This window comes from Akebia trifoliata, chromosome 10 (assembly GCF_017979445.1).
Source record: "Akebia trifoliata isolate Shusen 1 chromosome 10, ASM1797944v1, whole genome shotgun sequence".
Lineage (NCBI taxonomy): Eukaryota > Viridiplantae > Streptophyta > Magnoliopsida > Ranunculales > Lardizabalaceae > Akebia > Akebia trifoliata.
In genome coordinates, this window is record NC_141384.1 from 9300686 (window position 1) to 9317094 (window position 16409).

General features: G+C 35.8%; 1 protein-coding gene across 1 annotated transcript; it reads right to left on the reverse strand.

Moving 5' to 3' along the window:
• Nucleotides 1-3302: 3302 nt before the first annotated feature.
• LOC147393087 (uncharacterized) lies at nt 3303-16183 on the reverse strand. Its single transcript, XM_086456509.1, has 4 exons — nt 14530-16183; nt 12869-13273; nt 12464-12669; nt 3303-3795 (listed from the first exon to the last, which is right to left on the reverse strand). Exons 1-4 carry the CDS (start codon nt 14945-14947, stop codon nt 3553-3555), a joined length of 1272 nt encoding a protein of 423 aa, XP_086312635.1. The 5' UTR covers nt 14948-16183; the 3' UTR covers nt 3303-3552.
• Between the last annotated feature and the right edge of the window lie 226 nt (nt 16184-16409).

Below are 16409 nucleotides of genomic sequence, written 5' to 3' on the forward strand. Positions count from 1 at the left end.
AAAGTTTATCTGCAACAACAACCATCGAGATAATCGAAGAGCATGCATTCATAGTTGTGATGGAAAATCAACATAATGAAGCTAATGTAGCCTTAGTGAATTGAATATCTAAGCAGAACGCGACTATTGACTATGCATTCATAGTTGTGATGGAAAATCAACATAATGAAGCTAATGTAGCCTTAGTGAATTGAATATCTAAGCAGAACGCGACTATTGACTATGCAAAGGATTGGATTGTAGAACGCGACTATTGACTATGCAAAGGATTGGATTGTAGACTCAAATTGTTCGCACCACATAACGGGTGATGAAAAGTTCAAAGCCATGCATCTGTATGATGGAAATCGAGTAGTTGTGACGGCCAACAATTCACAACATCTGATAAAACATGTGGGTGATGCGGAAATCACTGCAAGGTTTGGCGAGGACCAATTACTACAAGGAGTTTACCATATTCCCAATATAGCGAAAAATCTATTATCAGTTCCAGTAATAATTAGGACAGGACAGTATATCTTATTCGGCCCATAATATATACAGATCTTTTTGAATATCAAAGTAGATGGCATACCTGTGATGAAAGGAATGCGAGTGAAATCTATGTACGTAATGTCGGTAGAAGAAGCGTATGTAGAGAAGAATAGAAAGAACGAAACACCGGACCTTAGGCATGCACAATTTAGGCATGCTAGATATAGTGAAAAGACAGTCTCATTTGAGGTAGTTGGGTATTGTGACACAGATTATGCGGATGACTTATCAACACACAGATCAACTATTGGATACGTAATAAACTTGAGTTCAGGAGTAGTATCTTGGAATAGCAAGAGACAACCAACGATGACACTTTCAACGACCGAAGCAAAATACAAAGCAACAGCTATGATAATACAAGAATATGAGTGACTCATGCATTTGATGTCAGACATCAAACAACAAAGTAACTATTCAGTTAGACTATACTGCAACAATGAGAGTGCGATTCAATTGATGAAAAATCTAGTGTTTCACACTCGTACGAAGCACATTAAAGTGCATGATCATTTCATCTAAGAGAAGGTACTGAAAGGAGATATTAGTCTTCTCTCAATTAATATCGAAGAACAAATGACAAACATATTCACAAATGGATTGTCTTTTTTGAAATTCTCTAAGTTTCGATGACAACTTGGTGTCATGAGTAAGGAATCGACACTGAGGGGAAGTGTTAAGAGTCATCACTGACTCTACTACAGTTTGACCGATGGAATTAGATTAGGATTTTGCCTTTAAGTTAGATTAGGTATTGATAGATTTAATTTATATTTGAGTTTAAGTAAAATTAGTTTTACAAACTTTTTAATTGTTATAAATAGGGGCACCCATACATGATTTAGTGTGTGCTGAATTTTTCCTTTATGAGAATAATAAAGTGTTGATTTATTTACTCCTATTCTTCTTTCTCTTGCACGTATGACTTATTTTCTTTACTTGGAGTCCTTGATAAAAAAATCATGATATTTGACGAAGTAAGTTGCGGATCCATTGCGTAGAGATTTCGACAGGCCCAATTAAATCCCATTGACCCAGTCAATATAATCCAATTAAACTTTTTGATCAATCAATCTGCATCCTTGACCATTGATCTACTTCAACTTTTTTTGTTTTTTGAATAAAGAAGGGTTCTAATTCAAATAATGACCAAGGAGTCAAATGAGGGGAATGAAATGAATGAATTTTCAATGTCGTCACTTAACCAAAGAAATCAAATGTTATCTCAAAATTTAATCTCTTAGCACCAAGCACTAATATAATTGAAGATGATCACATGATAGAAACCAGTCTTGATCAAAATCTTCGGTACAGATTGAAGAGATTTTGAATACAACGTTGAAGGGTTGGCCTTAAATCAATTTCCGACATCTTTATCCCAGTAATAAGAGAGATTTCAACATCAACAAGCGCACTAAGAAAGACCTGATAACGTCGATCATCCTACCTACAAAGTAATATCTTCAAGATGTAACATGAAGGAGTTCGCAACCATCCGATGATGCTCAATTGAGTTCTTAAGGGGAGTAAAATTAGTTTTACAAACTTAGATTAGGACTTTATCCTTTTAAGAGTTTTAAGATCTTAATTATGACTTTATAATTGTTATAAATAGGGGCCCCATACATGATTTAGTGTGTGCTGAATTTTTCCTCTATGAGAATAAAATGTTAATTTATTTACTCTTATTCTTCTTTTCTCTTCCACGTATGACTTATTTTTCTTTACTTGGAGTCATTGATAAAAAAAATCATGGTATTTGACGAAGTAAGTTGCGGATCCATTGCGTAGAGATTTCGACAGGCCCAATCAAATCCCATTGACCCAGTCAATATAATCCAATTAAACTTTTTGATCAATCAATCTGCATCCTTGACCATTGATCTACTTCAACTTTTTTTTTTTTTTGAATAAAGAAGAGTTCTAATTCAAATAATGACCAAGGAGTCAAATGAGGGGAATGAAATGAATGAATTTTCAATGTCGACACTTAATCAAAGAAATCAAATGTTATCTCAAAATTTAATCTCTTAGCACCAAGCACTAATATAATTGAAGATGATCACATTATAGAAACCAGTCTTGATCAAAACCTTCGGCACAGATTGAAGAGATTTTGAATACAACGTTGAAGGGTTGGCCTTAAATCAATTTCCGACATCTTTATCCCAGTAATAAGAGAGATTTCAACATCAACAAGCGCACTAAGAAAGACCTGATAACATTGATTTAAGAGAGAATTTGGTACTAAAGGCAGTCGATCATCCTACCTACAAAGTAATATTTTCAAGATGTAACATGAAGGAGTTCGAAACCATCGATGATGCTCAATTGAGTTCTTAAGGGGAAGCAATTTTCAGCACAAATCTCAAATCTTTTCTTCCCCAACTTCCATTTGTTTTAGTTTTGGTGTGATTTTATCATCTAATCTCTACTAACCTGAGCTAGTTGTCACTCATGCATGCAACATTGCTTGTGGAAATACAGAACACGCAATCAGAGACTCACATGAAACAATTGAGCATCAATGCGCGGCCTGGAATCCACCCAAGAAAACTGAATCCTGATAGCCAACATTAATTTTAGAGAGATTATACTGCCACATCTGGCTTTTGCTAACGCCAAACCCAATTCTTATGAAAATGAGTAGTGATAATCTGACTCCCCCACGTGGCATATTCAAAATACTCTCCTGGTTATATTACTCATTTGGTCTTCACTTTAGTAGAGGTAGTAACAAGACTAACAGACGTCTCAAAAGAAAAGGAAAAAATAAAAGGTATTATAAGATCTTGGTGAAATAAATACAGAATATCATTTACTCGCAACAAAACAACTAGCATTTGCAACACGAGTTTTGTTTCAGGTGTAAATAACAGAATATATACTACAAAATTTCCGATCATGATGATCAGTTGGTCCACCCCACCAATAAATGCCCTGGGTGTGAAATTTTTCAGTAAATATAAATAAAACATATTCATATTTCTATTTTTAGTGATAATTTCGCTCTTACCATTAACAAGGGAACAAGATTGGAGACCCATCTCTTTTAAGCTTGCGTTCTGATAAATCGAGTTTGCTCAGCTTTTCTTCACACCAAAGTAATTGTTCCTTGCTGATCCTCATCATCCTAAGAACTCTTGATATAACTTTGATGTCAATGAGTCCAAACAATAGCTCCACTCCCTCCGGTATTGCTGGCCACGACTTTGTTTTCCATCCTTTCTTCTTGTACAATTCCTTCAATTTCATCTCCCTCTGAAGTTCAGAGAGTTTAGAGATTGCATCAGTAGTTGAAAAAACATGACTAGTAAATTGGAACTAGAAAAGAAGCTCATGCTGACAACTTGTGCATCTCCTCTAAAATACAGATTTAATAATAATTGGTGAGAGCATTAATAGGCAACAATTGACACCATAGGCTTTGTGGATGCAAAAATCCGAATCCAATCCACCTTAAGGAATCAGAACTTGACTAATGTACCCCTCAAGATCTTCTGACTATTCCTCCTCTAATCAATCATAAACAAATAGAGAAAAGATGAGAACACGAGCAACTACATCCCTGGGCTCCCTAAGAGCCATTCATTATAAACAAGAGAATAATTGTTACATGGTGTTTCCGGTTACATGATGGCTTCCCCTCCCTTTTTTTAATCCCCCACCCTGGCATAATATATCTATTTAAATATAGATTAAAAAAAAAACCTAAACCTAGTAAGGAATCTTAATCCTTATCCAAATAAGGAATTCTCCTTGGGAAAAGGATCCTTCCATATTGGCACAATATAGATACTCGATATTTAGAAAATAATCCTAATAATACCATTCGTCAGATTTATATACTCAATATACATCTCGAGATTCGCATAGATTGGTGCCAACCTAGCCAAGTTCATGAGATGTGAGTTAACCCTCCCCCCCCCCCCCCCCCCCCCCCAAACTTCACCTTGCTAAAAGAATATTAGTGCCATATGAATGGTTTATGTAGACACCTAATTTTGCACTCGCCTGATTTAGCAACTTCCCAACCTAATTGTTATGGATTCCTAATAATGCGCAAAGAGTAATTGAGAACTGAAAGTTTGGCAGGCCTCTCCAAGCTTATTTTTTTATCCCTTGCCAAATCACCAAAGTCCTCTCCAATACCTTCCCTCCAATGGTGTGCCTAGACATAAAAATTATGCACGCTTAGGTCCGCATCACACAAAACCTCGAAATTCCCACTGCAAAACCACAAAACTTGCAAAACCCTCAAACTCCAGGCTCAAAAACTTAACCTATGTTGACCTTTAGACTGAGTCAACTTGATTGACTTAATTGGACTTTTTTATTATTCATATATGCTAGACTAGGGTGTATGATTTTCTTTGCTTTCTTTTTGAAATTGGTGATATTTTTATTATCTTTTATGTGTGCGGTTGATTATTTTGGCCCCATGGGTCCATGCAAAAATCTCTAGGCACAATCCACCCTTTTGCACACACCACTTACATGCATTGCTTTAATTTCCTAGGCATCATTAGGTTGCATAATTTCATGTCCCCAAAAGCCAAAGTATTACTAGCATGATGGCCTGATCCCCTCAAAAGGACATCGTATCCACGTGCGAAAGCTACAACTCCAATCTCGTACCTATATAATATATCAAATTGGAGCACCAGTAACGTTCGAGTGGTTGAAACCAAGAGGTACACAAGTGTACCTAGACTGGAGCAACCTAAGTCATTGTCCTAAATAAACCCACATGACATGTATTAAACCTAGACCCTCTAATTTAGGTGCAATCTTATAGGTCACGACTCAAACCAATAAAGGGTTCTCAGGTTGCTTTAATCAAGCCATTCAAATTTAAAATCGATAAAACCGTGTCACGCAATCAAGATAATCAATCAATCAATCAAGTAATCCAACCCAAGGGTTCATATCACAACACTAGTGGCACCAACCCGATCAAAGATCCATTTGAATACGGATCAAATCCACCAGAGACCCAATCCGTCTGCCCACCAATTCGAATGGGTTGAGCCATTCTGGATCAAATTATGCATTATTTTTCTTGTCACCGAATTTGGGCGAAGACCCATTTCAAAAACGTTCTCTTCGGAACCAAGATGCTGCTTAAATTTCAACAAACAAGACCCAATCATGACTTGACCAATTCATCAGGGTCCAACCCCTTAATCAAACAGAGATCCAATTCACCACTTAGATCTGATCCATGAATAGTTTGGTCTATTCAGACCCTAGTCTATTTTGACATCCAATTAGTTGATCCTTTTTTGACTTTGGTCAAACCAGTTAAGTCAATCTTTCATGCACGCACCAACCCATTCGAAGATCCAATTTGACCTTGGACTCTATGACTTGATTCAATCAGACCCTTTTTTGGTTTACTACCTATTAATTGGACCATTTCAATAAGATCTAACTAATCAAAGGACCTAGCCTATCATTTAGTTGACCACAGTTGGTCATCTCATAAATCCTAGTTACATTGTATAATCAATTTTATTCAATCCACCCAATCCAATCAGTTGGTCACCTATCTATCCAGCTACCTAATCAAATCACCCATCCTAACAAGGGGTGGGAATGGATCGTGTTGTGTTGAGGTAAAGGTATTCTAAAATTTTACTCAACCCAAACTCGACCCATTTAATAATTGTGTCAAAAACTTAACCTGAACCTGACACCTTTATTAAATAGACAACTTGACCAGCCCCATGTAACCCATTCAGTAAAATTCTAATCTTTAATTTAAAAAAAATTCACCCCCAAAATAAAATACCGTTACTAAAAATAAAGTCACACAACCATAAACCAATATTTACCAACGAAAATCAAGCATTTAAAAAAAAAAAAAAAACATAAACTAAGTTTCACGACCGAAAATGTACCACAAACAATTAAAGGGATGGGAAAAGAAGAAAAACAAAATGTGTCCATAGCCTAGTTCAAAAACTACATATCTCCACCTATAACCTAAAAAAAACAGCTTTTCATAATCTATATCTCCATCCCTGTCACCATCACTCCTCCAACCAGTCTTCTAGACTTCATGGCAAAACTCATATTCAAAAAATAAAAACAAAAGCTTGATCCATGAAATTGAAAAAATATGGCCACTAAACTTCCCAAATTTAAATTTTAAAATTTAATGGTGAAAACTAACTATTTTTCAAAAGTAAAAATTTCAAAGTTCTTAGAATTTTGTCCTCTACATCCATGTGGCATTGAATCATGTTTCTCGATGCCACAAGGTAATGTAGTCAAAAAAAAAAAAAATTCCTTACTTGGGAAAGTGGTTTTCTTTTCCAAACTAAAAGCTTAACCCTTACTTATTTGAAAAATATCTTAAACCATCTTATATATTTTATAACTTTTGAAAAAAAAAAATGTACTATGAAAAGGTTCTACAAATTTCTAACAAAAATATAGTTAATTTTAAAAATCCTAAAATTATTTTTGATATTTGATATTTGACGTCCTTAATCTAGACATGACCCCACTTAATAATCATGTTAGACGGGTCAACACTGTTATGACCCAAACACAATTAGGCTTAACCCAAATCCACTAATTTCGTGTCATTTTTTAGTTGTGTTCGCGGGTCATATTAAGATTGTCACCCCTAATCTTAAGCGAGTCATCCATCAAGTCACCTAATTTAGTGATCTATCTGAGTCACCTAGTCAAGTTACCCTATTGAGTCACCTAGTTACATCTTATCGAACCAACTAACCAAGTCATTTAACTGGGTCATCCTATCGAGTCACCTAGTCTAGTCAATCCTAACTAAGTTTATTTCGTCAAATTTAGCTATCCAGTCCATGGTTTAAAATCTCGTTTCGATCTAGTGTTTCAATTTTTGATGAAATGATACCGAAACAATCCTGAAACATTCGATACATTCAACTAATGTTTTAAAAAAAAATCTTTCAAAAGAGACTGTGGTCAAAGGGTATATCATCGATTTGAAACATAGGGGAATCTCAAATATATTTACAAAAATATGAGGTTGTTATCTAAAAAACATAGGCTCCTAGAAAAGACCAAGGTCAAGGGCATGTCATACGATGAGAACAAGACCAAGCATACGTTTTGAGATTAAAAAAACCCAAAAAAGAGACAAAAAAGAAGGATAAGAATAAGAAGAAAATGATGAGGGAAGAAACCTACAACAATGGCACTCATCCGACGAGGACATTGCCCAGGTACATCTCTCTTTTCAGTTTGGAGATTGTCATATCTGGGCTAGTTGAAATCCCGAAACATTATATAAAACATTACAAAACAAGATGAAATTGAAAATCATGATCCAATCAACTTGACCTAGTCAGCTGATCAACCCAATCTAAAAGATCAAATCCAATCTGAGCTACTCAATCACCCCAACTTACATTAATCAAACTTGTGTGAACTCCGTTGAGCCACGAATTGATTTCCATTGTCAAAAAATAATTGTCGACCTTACATCGTTCCAAAATCTAAAGATCAATCTTTTTTCTTTACCAGGTCGACAAGTTTGAATGTCTAACTAGTCAAAACAATCAAAATAAGGAATGAAATCAGAATCAAAACTCGTCGAGATCTGCAAGATAATGGTGTCATTTCATGCTTCAATTGAAGAAGTGAAGACTACAAAGAAATCTTTTGCCCTCCCAGTTCCCCTGACTCAACGACCTTTGGAAGTCTACAAGCTCGGGAACAATAAAAAGGAATAGATTATTGAAAAACCCAAATTAGCCAATAGGATAGCTCAATTAGAAGCAACATTGACAAATCTAAAAGTGTTGACGAGTTTGTTGCAAGCATCGAAGCTATGAGAATCTTCCCCACTACTCGTTTGCCTGAAAATTTTATTATGCCCATCATGGAGAAATGTAATGGCCTCGAGCTGGCCGAGAACTCATTTGACGATATATACCAATAACATTCTTCTACAAGGACTAACTGATGAGCAAATGACATAACTCTTCCAAGTTAAGACTTGGATGTCAAAAGAGTTGCTGAGTCAATACAAGTGTAATATCGAAATCGAGCTCTCCCAAAAGGACTTACAAGCTACAAAGCAAAAAAAAATCAAGAAACATTCACTGAGTTTATAACCTATTGGAGGGCCAAGATTGCATAGATGTGGGATCGACCTTCTAAAAAGAACCAAGGGGCAATCATTTTGAGGAATCTCACCTAGATCTAGGCTTAACTCTTTGCAGCGTAATATCTACCGACTTTGAATCTTTGCCACATGTTGGGAGCTAGCTCGATGATGCATTTGCTCTTGGAAACTCACCAATCCATCTAAAAACAAATCCAAGAAATCCTTGACCAGTTCTAAACCCAACACCGATTATCTCTAGATAGCCAACACTTCCGCCCAACCAATCGCCCAAACCCCTACTCAACCAAGGCCATAAAAACAATGCACCAACCTCGAGATGACCCTAAGCACTACTTTTCAAAAATTACTAAGAAAAGGACTTATCTTGTTCTTGTAGCCTAAACCATTGCCAACCCCCCTCCCCTATTATCACAATATCAACCTATTTTGCAAGTTCCACCAAACAACTGACCACCTCACCGATAATTGTATCAATCTACATCATGCCATCCAAGACCTTATCGATCAGAAAAAAGAAAAAAAAATCATCATTCTTGCTCCAACCCCACCCAATGTTAGTAACAATCCTATGCCAGTTTATCAAGACCAATTACCACCAACTCTGAACAGATCTCATCCTTTGAGCCACGGTTCAATCCAGTCATCCTCACCCACCCAGAAAGTCCTCAAGAGAAGATCTCAATCATTTAAGAGTTTTGTAAATACAAGATTGTAGTCACAATAGGAATGTCGGAATGGAAAGCAAGAATGATCAAGTAACTCAAGTCCTATCAGACAGGCCTGAGACCTTGAGTCCTTTGACATGATTTCTTTGAGCCCACAGTAGGAATGAATAACGATTTTTTGACGCCCCCCCCCCCCTCTCTTACATATGCCCCCATCACAAAACCATAGATCTTTTGCCTCAAGATACACAAAACCAAAAATATTTTCTTGTGTATCCCGAAGCAAATGATCTACGGTTTTGTTATGGGTGCGTTAGATTATCACAACTCTTTTGGAATTTAGAGCTTAAAATCAATGATCTTTCCAACCTGATTTTTGGCATCCTTCACATCTCAGATATGAGAATATCCTAATATATTAAATGCTACAAAAATATACAAGATTGAAAAATACAAAACGAACATCCACATAAAATAAATCACCAAGTTTATATCCCCACCAAATTAACCCGATTCATTAAAAGCTCATTCTTTCACACACGACAAATCATTGAGTCCACGTGGTGTTAAGTTTAAGATGAATTAGAAAGAGTCAACTGGTCACATGATCACATCATTCGGAAATTTAGCAACCTTTGCTTCGTAAATAAGTTCAACCAAAATGAGATTTTTTTTCTTTTGACAAACACAAAAACAACTCAAAAAATTCATCATTTCAATTTTCAGAATATGAAACAGTCCCCAAAATCAAATTTTGTGTTATGTAAGACAATCCAAAAATATTACTCATCTTGCCCACTCCCATGGGAAAAATAGTCCAATAAACCCCTTATCATGCCAAAAATCCTAAAAATAGTTCCAAAACACCATTTGATCAACTCAAACAATCTTGAAAACACCCATTTACCAAGCCAAGCTATTCAAGGCATACTGGGATGCTCGCACCACATGACTAGGGAGAATTACCTTGATTCTTTAGTCACTAAATCAGTCCCAAGACGTGAATTAGAGCAGCCCCAAAACTTAAAAAACTACTCCCAATCTTAAAAAAAATGAGGGTGCCTTTGATGGCATTCAAGCAATTCCCCAAATCTAATGACCCGGATAGAAAAGAAGAGACATTAGTACATTATTGGATTGAAACCAATGGATCAAGATGGTCTCAAATAATAACTTGTGTACTTTTAAATAATGTATTCTTAGCATTGAACATAATAGGATATTCCTGCATTCGAGATGCGAAAGATGTCAAAAATTGGATTGCAAGGTTATCGATTTTAAGCCTAGAAAATCCAAGAAGGCAATTTTTATGTGGGCACACCAGAAACATGTCTGGTGTTTTCTAATGTTTAAACACCGTATTTTATGTCGTTTACACTATGAGTCTCAGGCTTTTAGCGTTTTTTTTTGTATTGGGTGTCTAACAGTTTCTACTTATGACGCACAACACATAAGCATAGAGGTGATTCTTTGACATAGATTTAAGTCTGGATTGAGCCCAAACTTTCGGGATTTGATCAACTCAGCTTGTCTAAAATAATGATGATTAGATTTTTCCTCTAGGATAGCTTTGATCTTAGCCTTGACCATAGTCTCCCTTAGTTGACCTTTGATTAGCCATGGATTGTAGTAGAGATCAATTTTTACTCAGGCGAAGCCGACGCCTAACACCTTTCAGTCTTCGTAACTAGACCCCTTACCCATGTACCGTAAACCGACCCAAGCCCTACTTGAAGTCACTTTTTGGTTTCTAGACCTAAAATTAGGTGGTGACTCCCAAAAAACCTCCAAAGAGTATTTTATCCCCCACAAGCTGCATCATGATATAAATTCCCACACCAACTGAGCATGTGCCTCAATGTCATCCTTCCCTCTAAGTGGTTGTAATCATCATCATCATCACCACCATTATCATTATCAACACCATCATCAAAAAGTTAACCCAAAACATTTTAGTCAGCTAAGCAAGTCATGTTCTTCCATTCGATTCTGTCTAAGCCATGTTGATATTTTATTCAAATGTGATATACCCACTCTCACTGTCTCAATCTACATCCTTGTTAGTCGTCCTGTTACTCTTTAGAAACTTCAACTTGCATGTTTTTTTTTTCTGAGAGGGACTGTTAATTGATATTCGTTGCACATGATCAAACCTTCTTGATCAACTTTTCCTCCCTGAATTAAACCACCAATGCCTCGGCCACAAAAATTGGGATCGGCAAAATGAATCCTATTTTTCCATTCTTAAGTGAGTCTAATAGGCATTGTTCGAAAAACAAATGTGGCTGCAATTTATTTTAAATGAAAATAGAAAAGAAAATGTCTATAGAACACAGAAAGGATGCACTAGCCCCTTAGCACATGTATCACAAACAAATTTATTTAAGCACATACACATGATATCTAAGTAGTGATTACATAAGCCCGCAAGTGTTATCTCAAAACACAAGCCCAATAGTTGACTGCCTCCATCTAACATCAACAATCGGCAAATATGGAGCTTCCTAGAACCATAGCTACCTAGATTTACGGACCATGGATGAAAAAGATAAGCCTGCCACCTCCATTGCACATACATAAGTTGATCATTAACTTGTACCCATGACTGATGAAGGCATCCCAGGTATTTGAGCCATTGGATTTTCAGTGAAGAACTATAAATTCGACCTAGTATATAATAGACATATAAAAACAGTTTTGGATTGCCAAAAGAAATCTAAGAGTGTTTGACGAGACTGATTCGGAGTTTCAAGATTTAATTTTGGAAATATTAGGCCTTATTTTCTTTTAGAGCAAATTGGATGCCAACTTTAAAGGGGTATTCTTTGAAGATTTTGTATCTAGATGGGATTCTTTATGCTCGAACTAGTATTGTAGGTCTTAGTATTTTGTTTCCTTGTATAAGGTTGTTGTAATGTGGCTGGTTATCTCAACCGGTAAGTTTATTTTAATATATCTTGATTTACCTATCAAAACATAAGAATTGGAAAGGTAGGCATGAAAGATTCTTTTTTACTAAATTCATGAAAAAACTTAAGGATGAAGATAGCAGTGATTATAAATAAAAAGATGCTATCAATTACAAAAATGAACCAGAAATACAGAATAGAGATAAGAAAAGACAGTTATGACATACCTTTTCAAGAGAAGATTGAATCTGTTGAAGAGGACTTGCAATCTGGTTTTGACCTCCAAATAAATTAAGAACAGTACCTGTTTTTTTCTTGTCCATCTTCAAGAAAAAGTGGAAGGTCAAGATTGAGCTCTCAATAATTTTAATAAGGTTGGAGGTAAGGACTGGTGAAAATGACTCTTCTCCTTCATTCTCTTTTTTGTCCGAACCTGAAAACAAGCCATCAAAGCATTAGAGTATAAATTTAAAATATATTTCCAGATTTCTTGGAAAAAAAAATCATCTGTTTTAGGCAGATTCAGCCTAGATAGAACCCTGACTCTAGGGTTGTACATGGTGCACACAAAGTTAGCATAGACGTGAACTAAGCTTCTCTATGAAGCTACCAGTAAAAGAGAAAAGTTTTACCTTGAATACTCGGAACATGAAGCAACTTGGGAAAGGAATTTCTCGTTCGAGCATAAATTTCCACCCTGAGACCCTGTTCAAAAGGCTCATTTTCAATAAACCTCTGTAACAAAACCTCAAATTGCTGATACTGCTGAGCAGTATGGTTGTAACAGGTGGGATTTTCAGGTTGGGACAATATTTTCTGGCTCAGCTGTTTGTATTGGCAGTGGAGTGCTTCCCAAGTTAAGCAAACATGTGCAACATATGCAGTTTCAAGATCTTGGTATGGCTCATCTTGCTGCTTCTGCAGGGGCTCACCAACATCTTGAGGTTCCTCCCACTTCTTCAGAGAGAGGCAACGAAGGGTGGGTGTCAGCTTCTTAGATGCAGATCTTTGTGATGGGTTTGAAGGAATTCGAGAGCCTGTAATGTGATAAAGCATTGAGTTGCCATTGAGTTTTGAGTCTGTACTTTAACAAGCAATACAGTTAAAATGGGAAAGTCCATTCCAAGCCTCAAAACTGGTAAATATTCTTTTTTGATAAGTAAAGATCATTTCATTACAAGTGGTCGAGATGACCAGATAAAACGAAATAATACAGAACAACCAAACGACAAATATTGTGGCAAACATTCAGGATTTGTTCAAAGGAAGAGGAGAGTTGTGTCACACAAAAACACAAAGGTCAAAATACAAACGGACCAACTTATGAATTACTGTTAGGTCAGTGTGCCACCACTTGGAAGGGTGATATCCCCCAAATACCATAAAAAGTGGACAGTCAGGAGATTCATCTACATTTGCAAATTTCAACACAACAGAAATGTCATTTTAGGGGAATATTTTTACGAATATCCTGCGGATAAATTAGCTCCCATACAGGGTGAAGGCCTAAATGTTCTAAACAAGTAATTAAATTTCGGTTTCAGCATCTATTTTGGTCAGCTTGGATGAAAATTGATGAAAATAATGAGAATTTTCATTTAAACTGTAGGAAATGAAAAAACATTCATAAGTCCTCAAACTATTATAGACAATCATATGAAGTGTATAAATGACAATTAGTAGCATTTTACTATATGTTGGTGTAGGTATCTCAGAGTCTTAACAGCCAGAAACAATAATATTTTACATGGAAAGATAATAATAATAATAATGTCACATTGACTACATGCACCTTAATATGTAGACATTTGCGTAAATCAAAACTATTAAGTACAACATTCACACACAATATTCTCAATTTATAAATTACTAATTAGAACATGAATAATTGTACGTGCATGATTATATGAATGTGCTCAATAGGCTTAGAACACCTTAAAATAAGATGATAGACAGTTACCTAACTAACCCCAAACCTACCATTTCTACTAGTGAATGCTAGTAACACGGAGTTTTTCAAGTTCGTAGCTAATCTGTCAAATCATGATACCGATATAATGGATACACATCAATATCAATGAATTAGGAAGTTTCAAAAGTTGCCAATAGATATAAAAGGCCATCTATCTCATACTTGGGGGAACAAGAAAATTAACATTTACAAAAAGCTAGGAACCTCAATTAATATTTTGCTGACCCCAATCAACATTTAGCTGACCCCAAAGCTTTGGGAGCTTCGATTATATAATTGATGAAAAGAAAGCAATGTAAAATGAACTTAAGGAAGTTTTACCTGCTTCATGCAACTGTTGAGCACTCATTCGATCAAAGAACAGCATTCGATCACAATACTTATTGTACAGCTCATCAAACCCACAAAGAGCGCCACAATCTTCCATCTCCGAGCCCCTCCATTCACTAGAACTTGTTTCCTCTTCTTCTTCCTCTTCCAGGCCCGACTCTTCAGGTATCAAAACCATGAAACTGTTCCTTCTCAATTCTTTCAGTCGCCTTTTCACCTCATTCATTATAAAATCATCATCATCGTCCTCCTCAATTTCGCTAGCAGGATCAGTTTTGGCTGATTTAATCAAATCGTCCACATTATCGATCTTCAATTCTTCCAGTGGTGGCACCAGCTTACCCCCGGAGTCATTTTCTGGGTTAGGTTTATGGGCTTTTTTGAAGCTTTTTACCCTGAAGAAATTCATCTGTATTTTCTGGTTATATGCCAGCAATTACACAAAACAAAATCAGATTCTTTTGCTCAAAGGGTTCAAAAGATCAATTTGCTCGGTGATTCAACCCCAATTCACCACAGAAAAGGCATCTATCTTCACTGAAACAGAATAACTTCCACATTGGAAGAATAACATAATATCGAACCGAAAGTAAGCGAAGGAACCTAAAAATCACCCTTTCCAGCAGGGATTGGATACTTCTTAAACCCTGAAATGTTTGAAACAACTTCAAAATCCTCCTCCTTTAGAGCTAAGATAAATTCTCTCTACAACAACAATGTCGATTTCTAAAACTATAGGGAACTCAAAAGTATCCGAAATGATTCTACTTCAAAACTCGTGAAAGCTCAAACAATACGCTAAAAAAAACCCTAAATCTAGAAAAATCGAACTTAGTGTACTATTTCCATAAAAAATCAGTGTTTCAGAAGTACATCAAAACCAAAAAAAAAAAACCTTTGAAATTCCAGAAGATTAACTGGTCGCTTCGTTCCTTTGTTCTACAAAAGGAATCTATAATATTTTTTTCTGAAAACTGCAAGAAATCAATGAAACATTCACCGTGCAGAGAGATTAAGATTTATGAAAAGCTCAAAATGCAATTACTGCAAAAATCCAGTATTTCTAAAATAAGCTAAAGCTAAAAACCCCAAAGAGATCTAGAAATTTCAGAAGATTTGCTGATCGCTTTGCTCCTTCTCAGAATCATCATTTCTGAACAAAAAGAAGTGCATTTCCTGCCAAAATCCGCCATTTCTGAAGTAGATCGATCGAAGTGAAAAACTTTTGAGAAATCAACAAATTTCAGAAGATATGCAGATAGATTAATCCCTTCTTCTCAGAATCAACATTTCCTTCCATAGAAATCTTAACATTCTGAAAAACTCTCGGCACTCTTTAAAATGAAAGAAATCGAACAAATTTCCTCGACAGAAACAGATTTGAGAGTTCAAAAAATACTTAAGAAATCTCAGAAACCCTAAGGCCAGAACACTCAGCTCTGAAAACCCAAAAGAGTGATTTCTAGCTAAAATATGAACATAGGTGAGAGGCAATAAATTTAAAATGCTAAAAATAAGAGAAATGAGTAATAAACGATTAATTTCCATTCTTCGAAAAATGGATTTTTGATGTTTCCAGAGATTTTTTAATTTGTTTTATTATTTCTTTCTCAGGAATCGGAGCACGAAATCCTAGAAAATTTGGCGGGAAATAACCCCTTACAGAGAATATTGTCAGAGAAGAATAGCACTTAGACAAGAAAGCTCAAAGGACGAAGTTTGTTTTATTTGTGATTTAGAAATACCCCCACACATTTTAGTGAATATTAGAGATATACTTGTGTTTTGAAACTGAAGACATGCCTCTCTTGACCTTTCTCTTCTTAATAAACAAATGGTAAAATGATCCAAAGGGCCTCTGTACAACGTAT

What these genes read in the sequence shown, in the direction of transcription:
- LOC147393087 (XM_086456509.1), bottom strand. Translation starts at nt 14,947, where the DNA reads ATGAATTTCTTCAGGGTAAAAAGCTTCAAAAAAGCCCATAAACCTAAC. An exon ending in TCAACAGTTGCATGAAGCAG is followed by an intron (nt 13,274 to 14,529) that starts GTAAAACTTCCT and finishes ATCACATTACAG; the next exon opens with GCTCTCGAATTCCTTCAAAC. An exon ending in TCATGTTCCGAGTATTCAAG is followed by an intron (nt 12,670 to 12,868) that starts GTAAAACTTTTC and finishes GCTTGTTTTCAG; the next exon opens with GTTCGGACAAAAAAGAGAAT.